The 20,444-nt window shown below is 41.0% G+C and overlaps 1 protein-coding gene, 1 non-coding gene and 1 pseudogene across 4 annotated transcripts in view; 2 read left to right on the forward strand and 1 right to left on the reverse strand.

The window, feature by feature from the left end:
- The window catches only part of Fancd2 (FA complementation group D2), a 110,966-nt gene that overhangs the window by 50,958 nt on the left and 39,564 nt on the right, over positions 1–20,444 (forward strand). For 2 of the 3 annotated variants that reach the window (XM_029557035.1, XM_017794818.2), the window contains 8 exons: positions 6,275–6,385; positions 14,638–14,747; positions 16,730–16,790; positions 17,395–17,514; positions 18,658–18,731; positions 19,018–19,161; positions 19,616–19,716; positions 20,182–20,297. In XM_029557035.1, the coding sequence (XP_029412895.1) occupies positions 6,275–6,385; positions 14,638–14,747; positions 16,730–16,790; positions 17,395–17,514; positions 18,658–18,731; positions 19,018–19,161; positions 19,616–19,716; positions 20,182–20,297 (837 nt within the window). The remainder of the gene's footprint in view (positions 1–6,274; positions 6,386–14,637; positions 14,748–16,729; positions 16,791–17,394; positions 17,515–18,657; positions 18,732–19,017; positions 19,162–19,615; positions 19,717–20,181; positions 20,298–20,444) is intronic. The other variant, XM_029557036.1, reaches the window with a different exon arrangement.
- LOC103751429 lies at positions 5,375–5,784 on the reverse strand (annotated as a pseudogene).
- Positions 8,644–8,783, forward strand: LOC115067910. The gene has a single exon (XR_003847269.1). It is a non-coding gene; the product is annotated as a U4 spliceosomal RNA (small nuclear RNA).

The following is a 20,444-nucleotide window of genomic DNA, read 5'->3' on the forward strand; positions in this document are numbered from 1 at the left end:
TATTATTTTCATGTTATATGTATGAGTGTATTGCCTGTATGTATATGAGTGCACCCATGTCGTGCAATGCTGTGGAGGTCAGAAGAGAGCTTCAGATTCCCCTAGAACTGGAGTTAAGGACGGTTCATAGCGCCATGTGGGTGCTAGGAATCAAACCCGGCTCCTCTGTAAGAGCAGTCAGTGTTCTTAACTGCTGAGCCATCTCTCCAGCCCCCCAGAAACATTCTTAAAACTTTATTATTTTTATTTTTTTCAAAATTTTATTATTATTTTATGTGTATGCATGTATTGCCTGCATGTAGGTAAGTATACCCATGTTGTAAAATAGGCACAGAGGTCAGAAGAGGCTGTTGGATCTCCTAGGACTGGAGTTACGGACAGTTGTTAGTTGCCATGTGGGTGCTGGGATTTGAACCTGGGTCTTCTGTAAGAACTAGTGTTCTTAACTGCTGAGCCATCTCTCTAGCCCCTGTTACTTTAATTTTTTGTGTATGAGTGTATTGCCTGCACGTATGTAAGTACACCCATGGTGTACACTGCCCACAGAGGTGAGTAGAGGGCATCAGATCCCCTAGAATTGGATTTATGGACAGCTGTTAGCTGCCATATGGGTGCTGAAAATCAAACTCAGGTCTTCTGCAAGAGCAGTCAGTGCTCTTAACCACTAAGCCATCTCTCCAGCCCCAGAAACACTCTTCTATACCTTTGTGTCAAGCTCTGTTTTGAGTGCTATGAATAAAAAGGTTAGTTTTTGCCTTTGATGTTAGAGAGTAATAAACTTAAGATGAATTCTGTAATAAAGATAAAGTGCTATAGATGCGGAGACTTGAGAGAGGTGGTACATTCCTGTAGTCCTAGCACTTAAAGATTGATTCTGGGCCAGTGAGATGGCTCATCAAGGAAAGGAAGCCTGCTGCCAAGCTTAATGGCCTGAGTTCCATCCCTAGGACCTACATATTGGAATGAGAGAACCAACTACTACAAGTTGTCCTCTGATCTCCACATATAATAAATATAACAAATAAAATGTAATAAAAAATTTAAGTTTGAGGCCATCCTGGGCTACATAGCAACTTCTAGGCCAGTGTGAGCTATAGAGAGAGACTCTGTCTCAAAACAAAACATAAAATAAGAGCAGAAATAATTAAATTTGGCCCAGAGAGCTGGAAACAACTTCAAAGAGGAGATAACATTTGAGTGCTTCTTTTTTTATATTTTATTTATTATTTTTATTTTATGTGTATGTGTGTATTTTCTGCATGTATCTAAGTGTACCTGTGTCCTGCAGTGCCCGAGGAGGACAGAAGAGGCTGTTAGATCCCCTGAAATTGGAGTTACAGGCAGTTGTTAGCTGCCTTGCGGGTCCTGAGATTCGAACTCGGGTCTTCTGCAAGAACAGCCAGTGTTTTTAACTGCTGATCCGTCTCTCCAGCCCCTTGAGTGCTTCTTGAAGGACAATAATGATTGACAAGAGAAAGAAAGAAAGTACATTCTGGCAGACAATTGGCTTGGAAGCAAAACAGTGGACCATCTTTGTGCCAGTGTTGACAAGTAGACAGTCATGGATAAGATATAAGAGTGGTGGGAGGTGAGGTTGATTAAAAGTAAGATAGGGTCAGGCTCTGAAGGGTCAAAAGCATGTCAAGGAGTGCAATTTGATTTGTAGATAAGAGGGAGCCAATCTAGGTTTTATAGGGTGTGGACCTAATCAGTGTAGGCACTAAGAGCATGTGGTATGTGGATTAGAGATCACTATGATAAGTCAAAGAAATCAGAGTAAGGACAAAAATTATGTCATGAGGAAAGAGGGTGATTGATGGCTTAAGACACAATTTGGTATAAGAATCATTGTGATTATTAATATTATAGAGTAATGAGAAACAAGGAAACTAGGAGCCAGTTTTCCTTCTCAGGAAACTATGTAAATGGCTACACTTAGGTGAGCAGGGGAGGAGTGCATCTTCTGGAAGAGATGCAGTGAGAGTTCAGTTTGGGACCTCTCTGGGTCCATGGTTTGTGAGTAGTTGGAAATTCCAGTTAAGAGATTCATAGTTAAAAAGATATGAGCTCAGGTGAGGTGATCACGAAGATCATAGAACCTGGGAAGAAGGCAGACTTCGAGAATGTCAAAGTGGCAGGCTGGAAGAAATGATCATAGTAGGGGAGGGAGAAGACAGGGTGGTGAATAGTGCCAGCTGTGAAAGATGATGTTGGGTAGCATATCTCAGAAAGAAGCGTTCAAATAAGGGAGTTGTGTATAATGTTGGATTGATGGTGTAGACTTGTAGACATGTTCAGCCTTTGATCTGTGGGCTGCATGTGGCCAAGGATAGCCATGAATGTATACTATCACAAAGTAGCAAGCTTACTTAAGAGATTTTGCTTATTGGCTTTTTGAAACAGGTTCTCACTGTGTTGCCCTGGCTGGCCTACAACATTCTAGGTGACCAGGCTTGCAACAAACAGAGATCCTTCTGCCCCTGTTTGCCTAATACTGAGACTAAAGGCATACCCTCTATATCTAGCTTTATGAGATTTGTGTATGTGTGTGTGTGTGTGTGTGTGTGTTTAATTTGTAACTTAATGGCATAGCTTTAATGCATCAGCTTTGTGGATGACAATGTTGTATCACCATGTGAAAAAGTTGGATAGCCATGTGTCCTGGTTTTTTTCTTCACTGCTGTGACCAAACACTCTGACCACTACCAACTTGGGGAGGAAAGGGTTTAATCAGCTTACAACTCCCAGGTCACAGTTCATCAGGGAGCCCAAGGTAGGAACTCAGGGCACGAACCTGGAGGCAGGAACTGGGGCATAGGCCATGGAGGAATGCTGCTTACTGACTTGCTCCCCTGGCCCCTGCTCAGCCTTCTTTCTTATGCAACACAGGCCCACCTGCCCAGGGGTGGCACCACCCCCAGTGGGCTGGGCCCTCCCACATCACTCATCAAGAAGATGTCCCTCAAACATGGCCATAGGCCAGTCCAATAGAGGCAATTCCCCAATTGAGGCTCCCTCAACCCAGGTGTGTCAAGTTGACACTAAAGCTATCCAGCACACCATGGTAGAGGGTGAAGATGAAGAAGCCATTGGTTTGGGAAGTTAGGATATAATTTTGAGAGAACAGTGAATCAAGTTAGATCGGGAGCTAGAGAGCAGTAACTTGAAGAAGTGCAGACTGGGGCTGTAGATTCAATGCTGGGAAACCTCAAGAAGGGAGAGTGAGAAAAGCATGTCAAGAGAGACACAAGGTACAAGGGTCATATTTTCAGTTGGGAAGATTTGAAATTATTTGTGGGCTGAAAGGATTCACAGGAAACAAAGAAATGAAGATTTTTTAGGGACTGGAGAGATGGCTCAGTGGTTAAGAGTACTGACGGCTCTTGTAGAGGACCTGGGTTTGATTCCCAGCACCCACATGGTGGCTACAAACCATCCTTAACTCCAGTTCCAGGGGAATCCGACAGCCTCTTCTATCCTCCGCGGCATTGCACAACACGGGTGCACTCACATGCATGCAGGCAATACACTAATACACATAAAATAAAAATAATAAAATTAAAAATAATGTTTTTAATTAGTTGAAAGCCTTCAAACCTGGTACTCCTCCGTAGACTAACTTTGAAAGGTATTATAACTGTTGCCATCTCTGTTACATAGGGGAAAATTAAGACGTTACTTAAGATTTTTTTTTTTTTAAAAAAAAAAAGCTCCCTTGTGACTGCCCAGATCTATAGGGAAAATATAGAGTAGATGCTAGAAAGTTAACACATGCCTTAGGGAGTAGGGTCAGACAGCTTTTGGTGGAATATTGTTTTTGTTGAGAAAGAAATGGTGAAGGTAAAGAGTGCAGAAAATGGAGGTACAGCAGGAGCGCTAAGCAGGAGTTGACTAATGCCCACCAGGCACAGGGCCAGATGATGACTTCTAACTTTCCTGGTGGTTCCTAGTCTAAAAACATGGATATGGAAAGTTGCAAGAGCCCTCTCTGCCCCTTTCCAGACCTTTGGGTTCTGAGGATGACTTAAGCTTTTGGGGGAATAGATACTTGGTTATCTATGTGTAGGCATTATAAGGATTATGTTAGACTTTTGGTTGCTATGATAAGTATCTGAGAGAACAACTTAGGAGAAGAAAAGATTAATTTTGGGCTCATGATTTTAGAGATTTCAGCCCATGATTGGTTGGATCTATCGTTTTTTTCATGGCATAAGGCAGAATATCAATGTCACAGTATATGTGGCAGAAACAGCTACCTCATGGGAAAGAAGTAGAGGACAAGTAGAAGGGGGTGGGGGATATGTTCATCTTTTTAGGGCATGCTCCTGCAGGCAGGCATACCTCCTCCAATTAAGCCCCTCTTATTTTTCAAGAACTTCCCATAATGCTATCACATTATGAATCCATCAAGAGATTAATCACTGATTAGGTTAGAACTCTCAGAATCCAATCACTTCCCCAAAACCTTTCAGGTGGCCATAGACTCCCAATATATGACTTTGGAGGATACTTCAAATCCTTAAAAGAATTTTAACTTAAAAATTTTTTTTAAAAATTCTTACTATTTTTGTTTTATATGTATGCGTGTATTGCCTCCATGTAGGTAAGCTCACCTGTCTCGTGCAATGCCTTTGGAGGTCAGAAGAGGCTGTCAGATTTCCCTGGGACTGGAGTTACAGACAGTTGTTAGCTGCCATGTGGGTGCTGGGATTCAAACCTGGGTCTTCTGCAAGAACAACCAGTGTTCTTCACCGCTGAGCCATCTCTCCAGCCCCTAAAAATACTTTTAATTACATTTATTTATTGTGTGTATGTACATGTGTGCACATATGTGGAGGTCAAAGGACAACTTGTGGCATCAGTTCTCTCCTTCCACCATGTGGGTCCTAAGGATTGAACTCAGATTGTCAGCCTTGGTGGCAAATATTTTTACCTGCTGAGCCATCTTGCTAGCCCTAATTTTATATGTATAAAATTTTAATTAGTGTATATTCAATGTCCATGGTCCTGGGGTACATTGGACATTTTCATAAAAGTATATAATGTACTTTGAACATATTTCCCCTGCTCTACCCCCCTTTCTGGCTCCTTCCTTCCTTCATTAGTCCCCCAATTTCACTTCTACTTTCATGTCATATGTACTTACATGACTTTATGCATCTATATAAAATCTCATAATCACAAATGAGAAAAAACATGGAATTTGTTTTTCTGAGAGTGACTTAATCCATCTAATATGATTACCTCCACTTATATCTATATTTCTCCAAACAACACTTTTTTTCTTATGGCTGAAAAAAAATATTCATTGTCTGCATATACTGAATTTTCTTTTTTTTTTTTTTTTCTTTTTAATGAGGGAAACAAAATTACACTAAAACCGAAGCTTCTGGAAGAACCACTTGTTCTTGCCCATCTTGTATCGCTCCTCAAACTTGACCTTGGCCTCATGTCTGGCCTTACATTTCAGAGCTGGGTCTCTAAAGACATCCTTGTTGACCATAGTTTTGTCCAAGGGGATGTCCACAGAATACCTAGTGAGCATGAGGTGATTTAGTTATAAACTTTAACGAAAGACTTGATCTTTGACCTCTTGGTGATTTTCTTCTTGCCCATGGAAGCTGCCACTTTCCGGGGATAGCAGTCAATTCCAGCCACCAGAGCATGGCTCTAAGGGTGGTCTGAGGTGCCATCATCAATGTTCTTCATGATGATGGCTTTACGTCCAGAGTAGCATCCAGCTAGGACTAGCACCACCTTCCCGGGTTTCATGAACTTGCCCATTTCGGTAGCAACCAGCAGGCACCCAGCAGAAAAGCCAAATTTTCTTTTTTAAAAAGCTTAATTTTTTATGCATATGAGCGTTTTGCCTACATGTATGTAAGTGCACATACATTACAGTGCCCACAGAGACCAGAAGAGGGTGTCAGATCCTTTGGAACTGGAGTTATTGATGGTAGTTAGCTGCTAAGTGGGTGCTAGGAACCAAATCCATACCCTTTGCAAGAACATCCAGTGCTTTTAACCACTGAGCCATTCTTCCACCCTGTACCACATTTTCTTTATCCATTCCGTTGTTGATAAACACATAGGGTGGTTATAGACTTGGGTGTTGTGAACAGTGCTGCAATAAACAAATACCTTTGTGATATGTTGAGTTGGACTCCTTTGGATAAGTACCAGGGGTAGGAGAGCTAGGTACTTGTTTTATTTAGAGAGAAAAATGTTAGCTAATCACCTCATTGTTTTGTTTTGTTTTTTCTCACCTTTATAGGGCATTTTAGATTATCTAGAAAATATGTCGCCTCAGCAAATACGAAAACTCTTCTATATTCTCAGCACACTAGCATTTAGCAAACATCCTGAAACCAGCAACCACATCCAGGTAAGAGGCCATGAGTTGAGAAAAAAATGTTTTGTTTTATAATGTGTCCTAGTTTGTTCTCTATTGCTGTGACAAAATATTCTGACCACTACCAACTTGGGGAGGAAAGGGTTTATTTAGCTTACATATCCCAGGTCACAGTTCATCCGGGAGCCCAAGGTAGGAACCTGGAGACAGGAACTGGAACACAGGCTATGGAGGAATGCTTCTTACTGGCTTGCTCCCTGGCCCCTGCTCAGCCTTCTTTCTTATGCAACACAGGCCCACCTGCCCAGGGGTGGCACCACCCACAGTGGCCTGGGCCCTCCCACCATCACTCATTAAGAAGATGCCCCTCAGACATGGCCACAGGCCAGTCCAATAGAGGCAATTCCCCAATTGAGGCTCCCTCAACCCAGGTGTGTCAAGTTGACACTAAAGCTATTCACCATGTAATGAAATTTTGTATTTTAATTTTATGTATTTGAGTGTTTGCCCTCATGTATAAATGTGCACCACATGCATGTCCAGTCCCATGGAGGCCAGGAGGGAGCATCAGATCTCCTGGAACTGGAGTTATAGACAGTTGTGAGCCCCTGTGTTGGTGCTGGGAAACTGAATTCAGGTCTTCTGCAAGAGCTACAAGTGCTCTTAACTACTGAGCCATCTCTCCAACCCAAGAAAGAATATTTTAAGCACCTTTATTTAAAATCTGCTAGACAAGAATCACTCTAGCCTGTACAGTAGTAGTAGAAAGAGTACATCACCATGACCAGCATTTGTTCATTCTTACCAAAAACAGGAAGTGTCTATTATATACCTGACACAAAGATTCTAGTTATTAGATCTTCTGCCCTCAAGAAACTTAGTCTAGCTGGGAGTGGTAGCACACGCCATTAATCCCAGCACTCAGGAGGCAGAGGCAGGCGGATCTCTCTTGAGTTCAAGGCCAGCCTGGTCTACATAGTGAGTTCCAGGACAGCTGGGGCTACAGGGAGACCCTGCCTCAAAAATAAAAAAGACAAAAAAAAAAAAAAAAAAAAAAAAAAAAAAAAGAAAAGAAAAGAAACTTATAGTCTAAATTAGACATGGTGGCACATGCCTGTAATCCTAGCACTTGAGAGGCTGAGGAATTGAGATTTTTAATTCCAAGCCAGCCTGAGTGAGTTTCAGGTCAGGTTAGGCTACATAGTGAGACCCTGTTTCAACAAAGAAAGCCTGTTGGAATAGGTCTGTGTCTGTAATCAACCAATGACACTGAATAAGCGATGCCTCATTGAGTACTATAGAGACTTGTTTCTAAGAAACATACATCTCTAAGGTAAAACACCTAGGTTTGCTTTCATATGAAGGCACCAATTACTGAAAAGAGCTAAGTAAATTGAGTAAAATAAGGGTAGAGGTTATTAGGTTGTAATCATAACTCATATTCTTTTGTATCTATAGTGCTGCCTTGGGGCACTAATCTATACTGAACTGTGGTACCTTGTTTTAATGTAAAAAATTGTTTTGACTAGGTAATATTTGTTTTTGTTTTTCATTTGTTTTTTGTTTTTTTTTAATATTATTTTTATGTGTATGTGTGTATTGCCTGCATGTAGGTAAGTGCACCCATGTCATGCAATGCCCCCAGAGGACAGAAGAGGCTTTCGGATCCCCTGGAACTGGAGTTACAGATAGTTGTTAGCTGCCATGTGGGTGCTGGGATTCGAACCTGGGCCTTCTGCAAGAACGGTCAGTTAACACTGAGCCATCTCTCCAGCCCCTTGTTTCTCATTTTGAGACAGGGTCTCCCTATAGCCCCAGCTGGCCTGGAACTTGCTATGTAGACCAGGCTGGCCTTGAACTCACAGAGATCTGCCTGCCTCTGCCTCCTGAATGCTGGGATTAAAGGCATGTGCCACTATGCCTGGCTTGGCTAGGTAATATACACATATAGTACAAAATTCAAAATGTATAAAGGGATATTCAGTGAAAAATAACTCTCTGTCCTTCTCAGTCCTCTTGGCATTTGTTTGTATCCCTTGAGGCCATCGGTGTCAGAGCTTTCTGAGATGTTCCTGAATATTTATAAATTTATAGTTACCTGTAGTCCTTTTTCCCTTGCTTGCTCTGTACCTTGCTTTTGCATTTAGTAGAATATTTTAGAATTGTTTCATATCAATAATATAAAGCTACTTCATTATTTTGTTTTTGAATTGTGGCAAAATATACATAACAAAAGCCATTCTCACCATTTAAAAATATATAAATTAGTGGCATTAAGAATATTCACAATGAGCTTTGCACAGTGGCAGTATCATAGCCAATGAGGTTTATCCGAGGCGCAATTATTGCTAATTGAAAACTTTTCCCAATACTCCGCTGTGACAACTTGCAATATAGTCAGCATTGGCAATTTTGACAGTCTCTACGGAGACTGAATAACTTTGGTTTTAAAAAAAAAAAAAAAAAAAGAATATTCACAATGGGCCAGGTGTGGTGGTGCACATCTTTGATCCCAGCACTTGGGAGGCAGAGGCAGGCAGGTCTCTGTGTTCCAGGCCAGCTGGGGCTACAGGGGGACCCTGTCTCAAAAAGATAAACAAAGAAAGAAAAAAGAATATTCACAATATGCAAACATAACCATTGTCCATTTTCATAATTTTATCATCCTGAACAAAAATGTACCCAGTTTGGCAGTTATTCCCCATCTCCTGCTCCCCTAGTACCTGGTAATCTCCAGTCTGTTTTCTTTTTCTAGATACCTTATGCAAGTGGAAGCATACAGTATTTGTCTCTGGCTTTTTTCACTTAATGCTCTCTACCTTCAGCTATGTTACAGGATATAACAGACCTTCATTCCTTGTTTTTTTGAGACTGTGTCTCACTATATAGCCTCGGCTGACCTGGAACTCACTTAGGTAGTTCAGGCTAGCCTCAAACTCATAGAGATCCACCCGCCTCTGCCTCCTAAGAGCTGGGACTAAAAGTGTGGATCGCTATGCCTGGACTCAGACCTTCTTTTTTTTTTTTTTTTTTTTTTTTGGTTTTTTTGTCCCTGCAGCACCAGCTGGCCTGGAATGCACTACAATGTAGACCAGGCTAGCTTTGAACTCACAGAGACCTGCCTGCCTCTGCCTCCTGAGTGCTGGGACTAAAGGGGTGCACCACCATGCCCAGCCTAGACCTTCATTCTTGTTATAGTCCATTTCACACATATATAACATTTTTGTTCTTTCATTCATCTATTGATGGACATGGGTAGTTTTTACCTTTTGGCCTTTTGAGTAATGCTGTTATCAACGTTATTATACAAATATTTATTTGATTCTCAATTTCAGTTCTTTGGGTCATATACCTAGGAATAGGATTGTTGAGTCATGTGGTGATTGTGTGTTTAACAATTTGAGGAACCACCAAGTTTTTCAGAGCAGCTCCACCATTTTACAGTCTGAGAGGGCCCATTTCTCTATAGCTTCATAAGTAATTTTCTATTTTGTACTTAATAACCAACCTACCGATTATAAAGTGGTATCATTATGACTCAGATTTGAATTTCTATAAGGTCTAATGTTGAATATCTTTTCATTTGTTCATTGGCCTTTTATATGCCTTCTTTAGAGATTCTCTATTCAAGTTCTTAACCTTTTTGAGACAGGATCTAATATGCCTCAAGCTGGCGTCGAACTTTGAATCCTTCATTGTCTCAGCATTCCTGAGTGCTAGCATTACAAGTGCTAGTATGACAAGCTGCCCAGCCAGCTTTGCCTTTAACATTTTTTTAATTACATTTATTTCTTTACTTGTGTGTGTATACTTTGAGTGTGCACTGTACATCATGTGTGTGGAAGTCAAAAGACAACTTGCAGGAATTGGTTCTCTTCTTCCACTCTGTGTGTCCTGGGGATTGAACTCAAGTTGTTAGGCATGGCACCAAGCATCTTTACCCACTGAGCCATCTCTCTAACTAACTCCCAGACTCATCCCCGCCTCCTATAGCCTAGACTGACTTGCTTGGATTATGTAACTGAGGATGGTGACCTTGAGTTCCTGATTCTCCTGCCTCCATATCGCAAGTGCTGGAATTATAGGTTTGTGCTACCATACCTGACTCGTGGCTGTCATGCTTTTTGTTTGTTTGAGACAGAACTTCCTGTAGCCCAGGCTGGCCTTGAACTGCCTTTGTAGCTGATGATGACTTTGAACTTCTGATCCTCATTCCTCTACCTCCTGAGTTCTGGGATAATAGGTGTACATCATCACATCTAGTTTTATATGATTCTGGGGAGCAAACTTAGGATTTCATGCATGCTAGATAAGGTACTTTACCAACTGAACTACTCCTGAGCCTCCCAGCTCTCATTTTTTGATAATGTACTTTGATGTCTGAAAGTGTTTTGTTTAGTTTTGGGGAGTTTTGTTTGTTTTGTTTTGGTTTCTTGAGACAGGGTCTTCCTGTAGCCCCAGCTGCCCTAGAACTTGATATGTAGACCAGCTTGGCCTTGATCTCACAGAGATCTGCTTGCTGCTGCTTTCTGAATGCTGGAATTAGAGTCATGAAACCACCATGCTTAACTAGTTTTTTTTTTTCCTTTTCTTTCTTTTTTTTAAAAAAAATATTATTTTTATTTTTTGTATATGAGTGTAGTATTGCCTGCATGTATGTAAGTGCACCCGTGTCATGCAATGCCTGAAGAAGTCAGAAGAGGGTGTCAGATGCCCTGGAACTGGAGTTGCAGATGGTTGTTAACCACCATGTGGGTGTTGAGAATTGAACTCAGGTCCTCTGCAGGAGCAGCCAGAGCGATTAACCACTGAGCCGTCTCTCCAACCCCCTTCTTGTTCTTTTATTTTCCTTTTTTTTTTTTTTTAAGAGTTTTACTTTGTGGCCGGGCGTGGTGGCACATGCCTTTGATCCCAGCACTCAGAAGACAGAGACAGGCAGATCTCTGTGAATTCAAGGCCAACCTGGTCTACATAGTGAGTTCCAGGACAGCTAGGGCTACAGGGAGACCCTGTCTCAAAAAAGATGGAAAAAAAAAAAAAGAAAAGAGTTTTACTTTGTGTATGAATGTTTTCCTTGCATGTATGTAAGTGCACCATGTGTATGCCCTGGTATCCAAAGAAGCCAGAAAAAGGTGTCACGTCCTCCGAAACTAGGAGTTATAGACAGTTGCTGGCTGCTTGCTATGTGGGTACTGAGAACTGAACTCTGGCCCTCTGCAAGAGCAGCTAGTTCTCTTAACCACTGGACTATCTCGCCACCCTCTACAGGTGTTTAGTTTTGATGGAGTCTAACTTATCTATGTTTTTTTCTTTTCTTGTTGTACTTTTTGTGTAATACTTAGGAAACCTTTGCCAAAAGCAATGTCACAAACATTTTCCTCTATTTTCTTCTAAAAGCCATTATAGGCTCTTAAATTAAGGTTTCCAATCCACTTTAATTTTGATATTGCTTTAATTTTTTTGTTTACGTGTAAACATCTAATTTTTAAAGATTTATTTTTTTATTTTTATTTATATGTTTATGTATATATGCCATATTTATGTGGGTGCCTGTGGAGACCAGAAGAGGGTGTTGGATTCCCTGGAGCTGGAGGCAGTTTTGAACCATCTGATGTGGGTGCTAGGAACTATACTTGGGTCCTTTGAAAGAATGGGAAGTGCTCTTAACCACTGAGCCATCTCTTTAGTCCCTAGATATCCAGTTTCTTAAAATATTTTATTTATTTTTATTTTATGTATATGAGTGTATTGTCTGCATGTATGTGAGTACACCTGTCTCGTGCAATGCCGCGGAGGTCACAAGAGGGCTTCGGATTCCCCTGGAGCTGTAGTTAAGGACGGTTCGTAGCCGCCACCTCTCCAACCCCAATATCCAGTTTTTTACATCATTTGCTGTAATGACTTTTCTTTTCCCTCCTGAATGGTCTTGGCACCCTTGTTGAAAAATTGGTTGACCTGGACTGGAGAGATGGCTCAGTGGTTCAGAACACTGGTTCTTGCAGAGGACCCATGTTTGATTCCCAGCACCTACATGGTGGCTGGCTGGTAGCTGTCTGTAACTCCAGTTCCAGGGGATTTGAAGCCCTATTCTGACCTCCATGGGCATTGCACAGCACAGGTGCACTAACATATATGCAGGCAGTACACTCCTACACATAAAATAAAAATAATAAAATATACTAAAAAAAAAAAAAAACTGGTTGACCACATGTGAAGGCTTACTTCTGGACTTTTCCATTGGCCAGTACATCTCTCTTTATGCCAATACTGTTTTGATGACTGTAGCTTGGTAGTGATTCTGAGAAGTATGAGCCTTCAGGGATGATGGTGCACACCTTTAAATCCCACCATTCTGGAGGCTGAGGTAGAAGGATCACAATTTGGAGGCCAGACTGGGGTACACAGTAAGTTCAAAGCCAGTCTAGGCCACATAGATTATGTCTCCCCCCAGCACCCCCCCCCCAAAAAAATGTAGTAGCCACAACTAGAGCCTGGCTTCTCTGCACTGCACAGAGACCCTGGTATGGGTTTTCACAAGATGGTCAGAAAAAATAAAGTGAGCTGGGACTGGAGAGAGAGCTCAGCTGTTAAGAGCACTGGCTGCTCTTGCAGAAGAACCGGGCTCGAGTCCCAGCACCCACATGGCAGCTAACAACTGTCTGGAACTCCAGTTCCAGGGGATCTGACACCTTCTGACCTCCTCGGGCATTGCACAACACAGATGTACTTACACACATGCAGACAACACAGTCAACACATAAAATAAAATATTATTTTTTAAAACGTGAGCCTTCCAACTTTTTTTTAATGTATTGTTTTGATTATTTGAATTTAGAATTCCATATGAATTTTAGTGTGGCTTTTCCTATTTTTGCAATAAAGCATTGCTGGAATTTTGATAAGGATTCCATTGACTCTCTGAATAATGTTGTCATCTTACAATATTTAGTCTTCCAATTATGGAACATAGGACATATTCCCATTATTTTGTTTTTAAATTTCTTTCCATAGTGGTTTTTTTTTTTCTTTCTTTTTTTCTGTATGTAGCTGAGGCTGGCCTTGAACTTGGGGTTTTATTGAGGTTTACCTTATGCCTGTGAGCAGTGTTTGTAGATTTTAATGTGTAAATCTTTTACCTCTTTGGTTAAATTTATTTCTAAATAAATTTATTGTGGGCCAGCAAGGTGTGGCTAAAGGTGCTTGCTGCCAAGCCTGAGACCTGAATTTGATTCCTAGCACCCACATGGAGGAGTGGGCTCCTGAAATTGTCCTCTGACCTCTGCATCTGTGCCATGGCACATTTACCCACACATATACAAAATAAATAAATAGATGAAAATGTTTATCATGTCTAATAATTTATTTATTTATTTATTTGATCTTTTTGAGACAGGGTTTCCCTGTAGCCCTAGTTGGCCTAGAACTGTATATGTAGACCAGGCTGGCCTTGAACTCACAGAGATCCTCCTGCTTCTGCCTCCCAAGTGCTGGGATTAAAGGTATGACCCACCATACCTGGCATGTCTAATAATTTTAGCTGAGTGGCCAGCATCACAATAATTCTCATATTCTCCTAGAGCAGCCATGACAGTACTGACAGCTATTATTAAGTGTATTGCTTGGTCTAGGAATTTTTCATAATTTCTCTCTATATCTTTAATAAGATTTTTTGGGGCTGGAGAGATGGCTCAGCAGTTAAGAGCACTGACTGCTCTTGCAGAGGACCCAGATTCAATTCCTAGCACCCACGTGGTGGCTACAAACTGTCACAGGTACACTCACATACATGCAAGCAATACACTCATACACATAAATTTTTTTTAAATCATAAATAAAATTTAAAAGATTTTAAAAGTTTTATATATATATATAAGCTTGGTGTGGGTGGTACATGCCTTTAATCCCAGAGGCAGGTGGATTTCTGTGGGTTCAAGGTTTATCTGTATGTGTTCAGTGTAATTATATGCACTACTTGCATGCAAGAGCCTGTGGGGGCCAGAAGAGGGCATCAGATCTCCTGGAGGTAGAGTTATAGATGGGTGTTTTCTGCCATGTGTGTGCTGGGAACTGAACCTGTGTCCTACAAAGGCAGCCAATGCTCTTAACTGCTGAGCCATCTCAAGCCCTAATTTCTCTTTAAATCTTCAAACAAACTTTCCTGTCTTGCAGAGAATGGAATGATCTGCTGAAGGTCACACAGTTAGTAGTTGACAGACTTTTTAGACTACTTTCACTAATTCATGTGTCACTCCAGCATCTTTTTTCCCATCCCTGTCTCACTGCAGGATGACATGCACCTGGTGATACGAAAGCAGCTGTCTAGCACTGTATTCAAGTACAAACTCATTGGGATTATTGGTGCCGTCACCATGGCTGTCATCATGGCAGAAGACAGGTACACATGGAGATTCTGACTTATGTGCCTCAGCATCAGTTAATGAAGTTGCTACCTTATGAAAATAAAACATTGTGGGGCTGGAGAGATGGCTCAGCGGTTAAGAACGCTGGTTGTTCTTGCAGAAGACCTGGGTTCAAATCCCAGCACGCACATGGCAGCTAACAACTGTCTGCAACTCCAGTCCCAGGGGATCCGACAGCCTCTTTTGACCTCCGTGGGCATTGCATGACACAGGTGCACTTACCTACATGCAGGCAATACACGCATTACACATAAAATAAAAAATAAATAAAATTTTAAAGAAAAGAAAACATTGTATATTGTAGCCATTGTTTTAGTAGTAGACATTAAAACTATATGTGAAGTAAACACATAGGTTTTGCTTTTTGATATTCTCTTCTAATATTTTTTTTTAATTTTTTTTTTTTTTTTTTTTTTGAGTTGACAGCTAGGTGGGAGAGTTCCAAACTCCACAACCTGCCCATGAGGTCTGTGACCGTACTTGGCTCTAGAGATCTGCCTGCCTCTGCCTCCCAAGTGCTGGGACTACAGGTGTGCACCACCATGCCCGGCTATTATTTTTAATTGTATGTGTGAGTGGATATGTGCACATGAGTGCACTTGCTCATGGAGACTAGAAGCATCAGATCCCCCTGGAGCTGGAGTTACAGGAGTTGTGAGCCTCCTAATGTAGATGCTGGGAATTGAACTTATTCCTCTGCAAGAGTACCATGCATTCTTCACTACTGAGCATCTCTCTAGCCCATTCTCTTTCAATCTTGGCTATATATGCCATGTATACTTTTTATAGAATTGTGTCATTATCATTATAGTGTCATGATTAAAAAGTAGGGATTTCCCAGAGATACGGTACTAGAAATCTTTCTGCAAAAGGCTACTGTTGGCCCTCCTGGAATTTATTTTTTCTGGATTTGATCTTGACCTAAACTCAATATTGCTGTGCTAATTCTGTCTGGAATTTCATGTTTGGTGCAAATAGTTTCTTCGTGCATTCCTCCCTTGTTCTTTGATGCCCCAATTGTTGTATCTAAGGAATCATCTGTCCTGGGACTTGATAAGATGTTGTCATTGCAACTGATATTATAGATCAGTTTATCCTTCTTGGAAATTGTTTTTAGGAATTCCTGAGTTCAGTACATATCCTTAGAATCAACATTAATATCTGAAAAAGGGGGAACAAATCTGAACAGGCTACAGTGTGCTGCTTACAAGTTTATTCATAGGCTGGGCATGGTAGCACATGCCTTTAATCCCAGCACTCAGGAGGCAGAGGCTCTGTGAGTTCAAAGCTAGCCTGGTCTACATAGTGAGTTCCAGACCAGCTGGATCTACCCTGTCTCAAAAATACAAAAAAAAAAAAAAAAAAAAAGTTTATTCACTGAGCCATACTGCTTGTCTGGAGTCAAACCCTGACTCCATTTGGTCATTTGGCTAAATGACCAAAGGCTAGTCATTCGCTAGCCTTTGTAGTTTCACAACTGTGAAATAATAATTTATTTACTTCATAGAGTTATAGAGAGTAGTCAATGGTTAGGACATACTGAGAAATATTTTCCTTAGATGGGCATGACCATCCTACTTACTTTGAAGCTGAGGCAGGAACAATTGAGATTCAAAGCTGACCTAGGCAACATGGTCAGACATCTATCTGAAAAAAAAAAGGTGTTTCCCTTATTGTTACTAATTTAGTGTGTCCTTAAAAATATATATCAGCTGGGCTCACTAGGATGCAGAGTCCCTGAACTCCTGAGGCTGACATAATGGGCAGAGCGATCACTTGAACCCAAGTATTTGACATAAGCCTGAGAACCTAGTGTGACCCTTTTCCATCCTTCACTGTAATCCACATGTATGGACAAAAAGTACTCCCCTCTTAAAAAAAGTACTCAGGACTCTTAAACTTGGTGGTAGTTGTTATAAAATATTACAGAAATGAAACTAAAATTTCTTGTTTCTAGAAGTGTATCTTCTAATGCAACCCAAAGGAGAGCCAACCTGAGTAGTGAACAGTGCACACAGGTAAGTTTGTATAATGTAGTCAGATATGTTTCCCAATAATTCAGAAATTGCTTCTTGTCACTGTAGGTTTAGGTTTGGTTTGGTTTGGTTTTGTCTATGGAGCTGGGGGTGGAAATGAGGGCCCTGTATATACTGTATATGTTTGGTTTTATTTGAGACAGGGTTTTGCCAGGTATCCCTTGCTGGCCTAGAATTTACTAGGTAGACCAGACTGACCTTGAACTTAGAAGTTCTTGCCTCTGCCTCCCCAGTGCTGGGATTACAGACATATGCCCCTGTGCCTAATTCATCTTGGTAACTCTTAAGAAGACCATTCTAGGGCTCAAACTCCTGTCCTTCATCTTATTTGTCTCTCTCCCCCTCTCTTAGTGCTTATCCTTAAATCTATATATAAACCCTTTCTTACATTCCAACTTTACTTTTGGTTTTGAATATGGGATGTGATAGGAAAGAGATTAGAGAGGAGACTCAGGAAGAGTTGTGAGGTAGAGTTTTGAAGCAAGATTGGAAAGAGAGCTTACTACTTAATAAATTCATGGAAAGATGTATTTAGCAAGGTTGGCAGCCTAAAGGATGCAGCTTTCTTTGCATTTGTCTATGCCAGGTGACTTCTTTGCTGCAACTGGTTCATTCCTGTAGTGAGCAGTCTCCTTGGGCCTCTTCTCTTTATTACGATGAATTTGCCAACCTGATCCAGGAAAAAAGGATGGCTCCAAAAACCTTGGTAAGACCAAATGTCTCTTTTGAGAGGAAGGGAGACTGGTGATTTGATTTTTTTTTTTTTTTTTAGACAGGTTTTCACTATGTAGCCCTAACTGATGTAGAACCTGCTATGAAGTCTAGGCTGGTCTTGAACTTGGTGCAGTCTTCCTGCCTCTTTCTTCAGAGTGCTGGAATTACAAGCATGAGCTGCCATAACCCATTCCAAGTGTTTCTTCTTAAAGCAACAAAGCCTCAGAGTTACTTTACAATGCATTAAGTCCTTTCTGTTGCAGTGTGAAACAGATTATCCTGGGGCTGGAAAGATAGTTCAGTAATCAAGAGAATGTACAGTTCTTTTTTTTAATATTTTATTTATTTATTTTATGTGTATGAGTGTGTTGCCTGCATGTGAATGAGTGCACCCGTGTCATGTAGTGCCCAAGGAGGTCAGAAGAAGGTGTCAGATTTCCTAGAACTGGAGTTACTGGTGGTTGTTAGCCACCATGTGGGTGCTGGGAATCAAATCCAGGTCCTCTGCAAGAGCAACCAGTGCTCTTAATCTCTGAGCCATCTCTCCAGCCCCGAGTATACTCTTCTTGCAGAGGATCTGAATTCAGTTCCCTGCACCCATGTTGAGTGGTTCACAATTGCCTATAACTTTAGCTCTGTGGGATCCAGTGCCCCTCTTCTGTCCTTTGCAGGTACTGCACTCACATGCACATTTTTCCTCACCACACAAACACACACACACACACACACACACACACACACACACACACACAGAACCCTAAATAAAAATAAGTCTTTAAAGAAAAAATAAATGAAAATAGATTATTTTATGAGCTTTCACAAATTATAGCTGAGTCCATTCAACCCAACCCCATCTCAGGTCTCATCTCTGAGGCCTCCTCCACAGAATAATAATAGTAATAGTGAAATGGTAAGAAGGTTATTGATAGTAATAGACATCTTTGTTTGCAGCCCTAATCTGTGCCAGGCACTGAGCTAAGCACTTTTTGTGGATTATCTTTTTTCTTTATAATATTTAGGTATATATTGTAATTTCCTTTTTAGAAATGAGGAACCTGAGGTTTAGAAAAGTTAGCAGTGGTTTATTTAGGGTTATGTAGCAAATATACCTTGGACTATACTTTGTTCCCCAAAGGAATCGGTTGGGCAGACCATCTTTAATGATTTCCAAGATGCTTTTGTGGTGGACTTCTGTGCTGTTCCAGAAGGGTAAGTGATGTTTATCTTCTGGCGTAGCTGTACTGGTGAAGTTAAATCAGTTTTGTCAACAGGTGATATAAACCTTCCACTACATTTTGCCCTTAAGCCAAGTCTGCCCACTATAGCTCTCCCCATCCCTAACACCCCTGTACCTCTAACTTCAGAGTTACTAGAAGGTTCCCCTTTGTTCTTCCTATTTACAACTTCTTCGCATAATAATTTTGCTTGAAGTTGATTTCCCCATAGCTGTGTTTTCCCCTGAGCTGGCGCATCAGATCCAGGGTTCTCTTCACAGTGATTTCCCATTTCCTGTGAAAGCTCTGTATGGACTGGAAGAATACAGTACTCAGGATGGGATTGCCATCAACCTCCTGCCATTATTCTCTCAGGAATTCGAAAAAGATGGGAATCAAATGACTCCACAAGAACCAACCCAAAAGTTAGTAGTCTTTCAGTCTGGTATTTTGAATGTTTGTAGGGAATTCCATAGTTCTTTCATGTGTAGGATCCCTGAGTTAAAAGTGTTTCTTCTAAGAAATGTTGTATTTGGAGAGATTAAAGGGAATGGGATAGATTCTTTACTTTTTTCTTGGACCTTGGGGTTGAGATTTGTGTTGGCTTGTAATAGGCAGCAGATACTGTGCTAGGCTATTTTCTAATCCTTACCCCTTGCTTTTCCTCTTATGAACATTCTTGACTTCCTCTACCTCTCTTATTCCCTCCTTCCCCCGCCTCTACTTCATATCTACCTCATATACCCCCCACCCTCCCGCACTTTCATACATGCAGGTTCCTTACCATTTTTCTCTAAATATAAAAATGGGGTCCCATAGAAGTGAACTAATATAACTGTGATGTTAAATGTGGTTCTTGAGATGAATTTTCCTTCCTAGATGGATATCTCCATTGTGTTTGGCTCCCCATTTCCGGTTACTGAGACTTTGTGTGGCAAGTCAACATAATGGAAACCTGGAGGAAATTGATGGACTTTTAGGTATAGGACGAAGTTCTCAGATCTTCCTTCCTTTGTGATCTTTCTGGTAAACGTCAATAACGGCCAGACCTGTACCTGGTATATGTGAAAAGAAATTTTCTAACTTCATATAGTAGAATTGTAATAAGGCATTCCAGAGTCAAATTAGCTTGTATGGAATTCCATTAATGCTAATAAGTGAGTTGTTACTGTAGTTCCCCATTTTGCTTTCAGTCCTTCTCTCTGTAACTGTGTAAACTTCCTCTGTTTGCTGAATGCAATATATTATGGATGTATTCTTTTAACACTAATAAGGAAGTTTTTTTTTTTTGAAATTAGTCAAAACTTGACCCTTAAATAATGGGTTAAGGAAGCAAATAAGTAGCTGGGGTAGGGGTGGGAGGTGGGGACAAGCTCTCAAGTTCTTTTGGCTTGAACCAAAGGAAGCTAAAACAGTTGGTTTTTTTTTTTTTTTTCCCCTCTCAGACTGTCCTCTATTCCTTACTGACCTGGAACCTGGAGAGAAACTGGAGTCCATGTCTGCTAAAGAGCGTTCATTCATGTGTTCACTTACATTTCTTACTCTCAACTGGTTCAGAGAGGTGAGCAGAATTGCTCAAATATTACCTAGTTTCTCTTTAATCCCAGCACTCAGGAGGCAGAGGCAGAGGCAGGAGGATCTTAGTGAGTTCCAGGAGAGCTGAGGCTACAAGGAGACCCTGTCTCAAAAAGACCAAAAAAAAAAAAAA

This window comes from Nannospalax galili, unplaced genomic scaffold (genome assembly GCF_000622305.1).
Source record: "Nannospalax galili isolate Female #2095 unplaced genomic scaffold, S.galili_v1.0 scaffold406, whole genome shotgun sequence".
Classification (NCBI taxonomy): Eukaryota; Metazoa; Chordata; class Mammalia; order Rodentia; family Spalacidae; genus Nannospalax; species Nannospalax galili.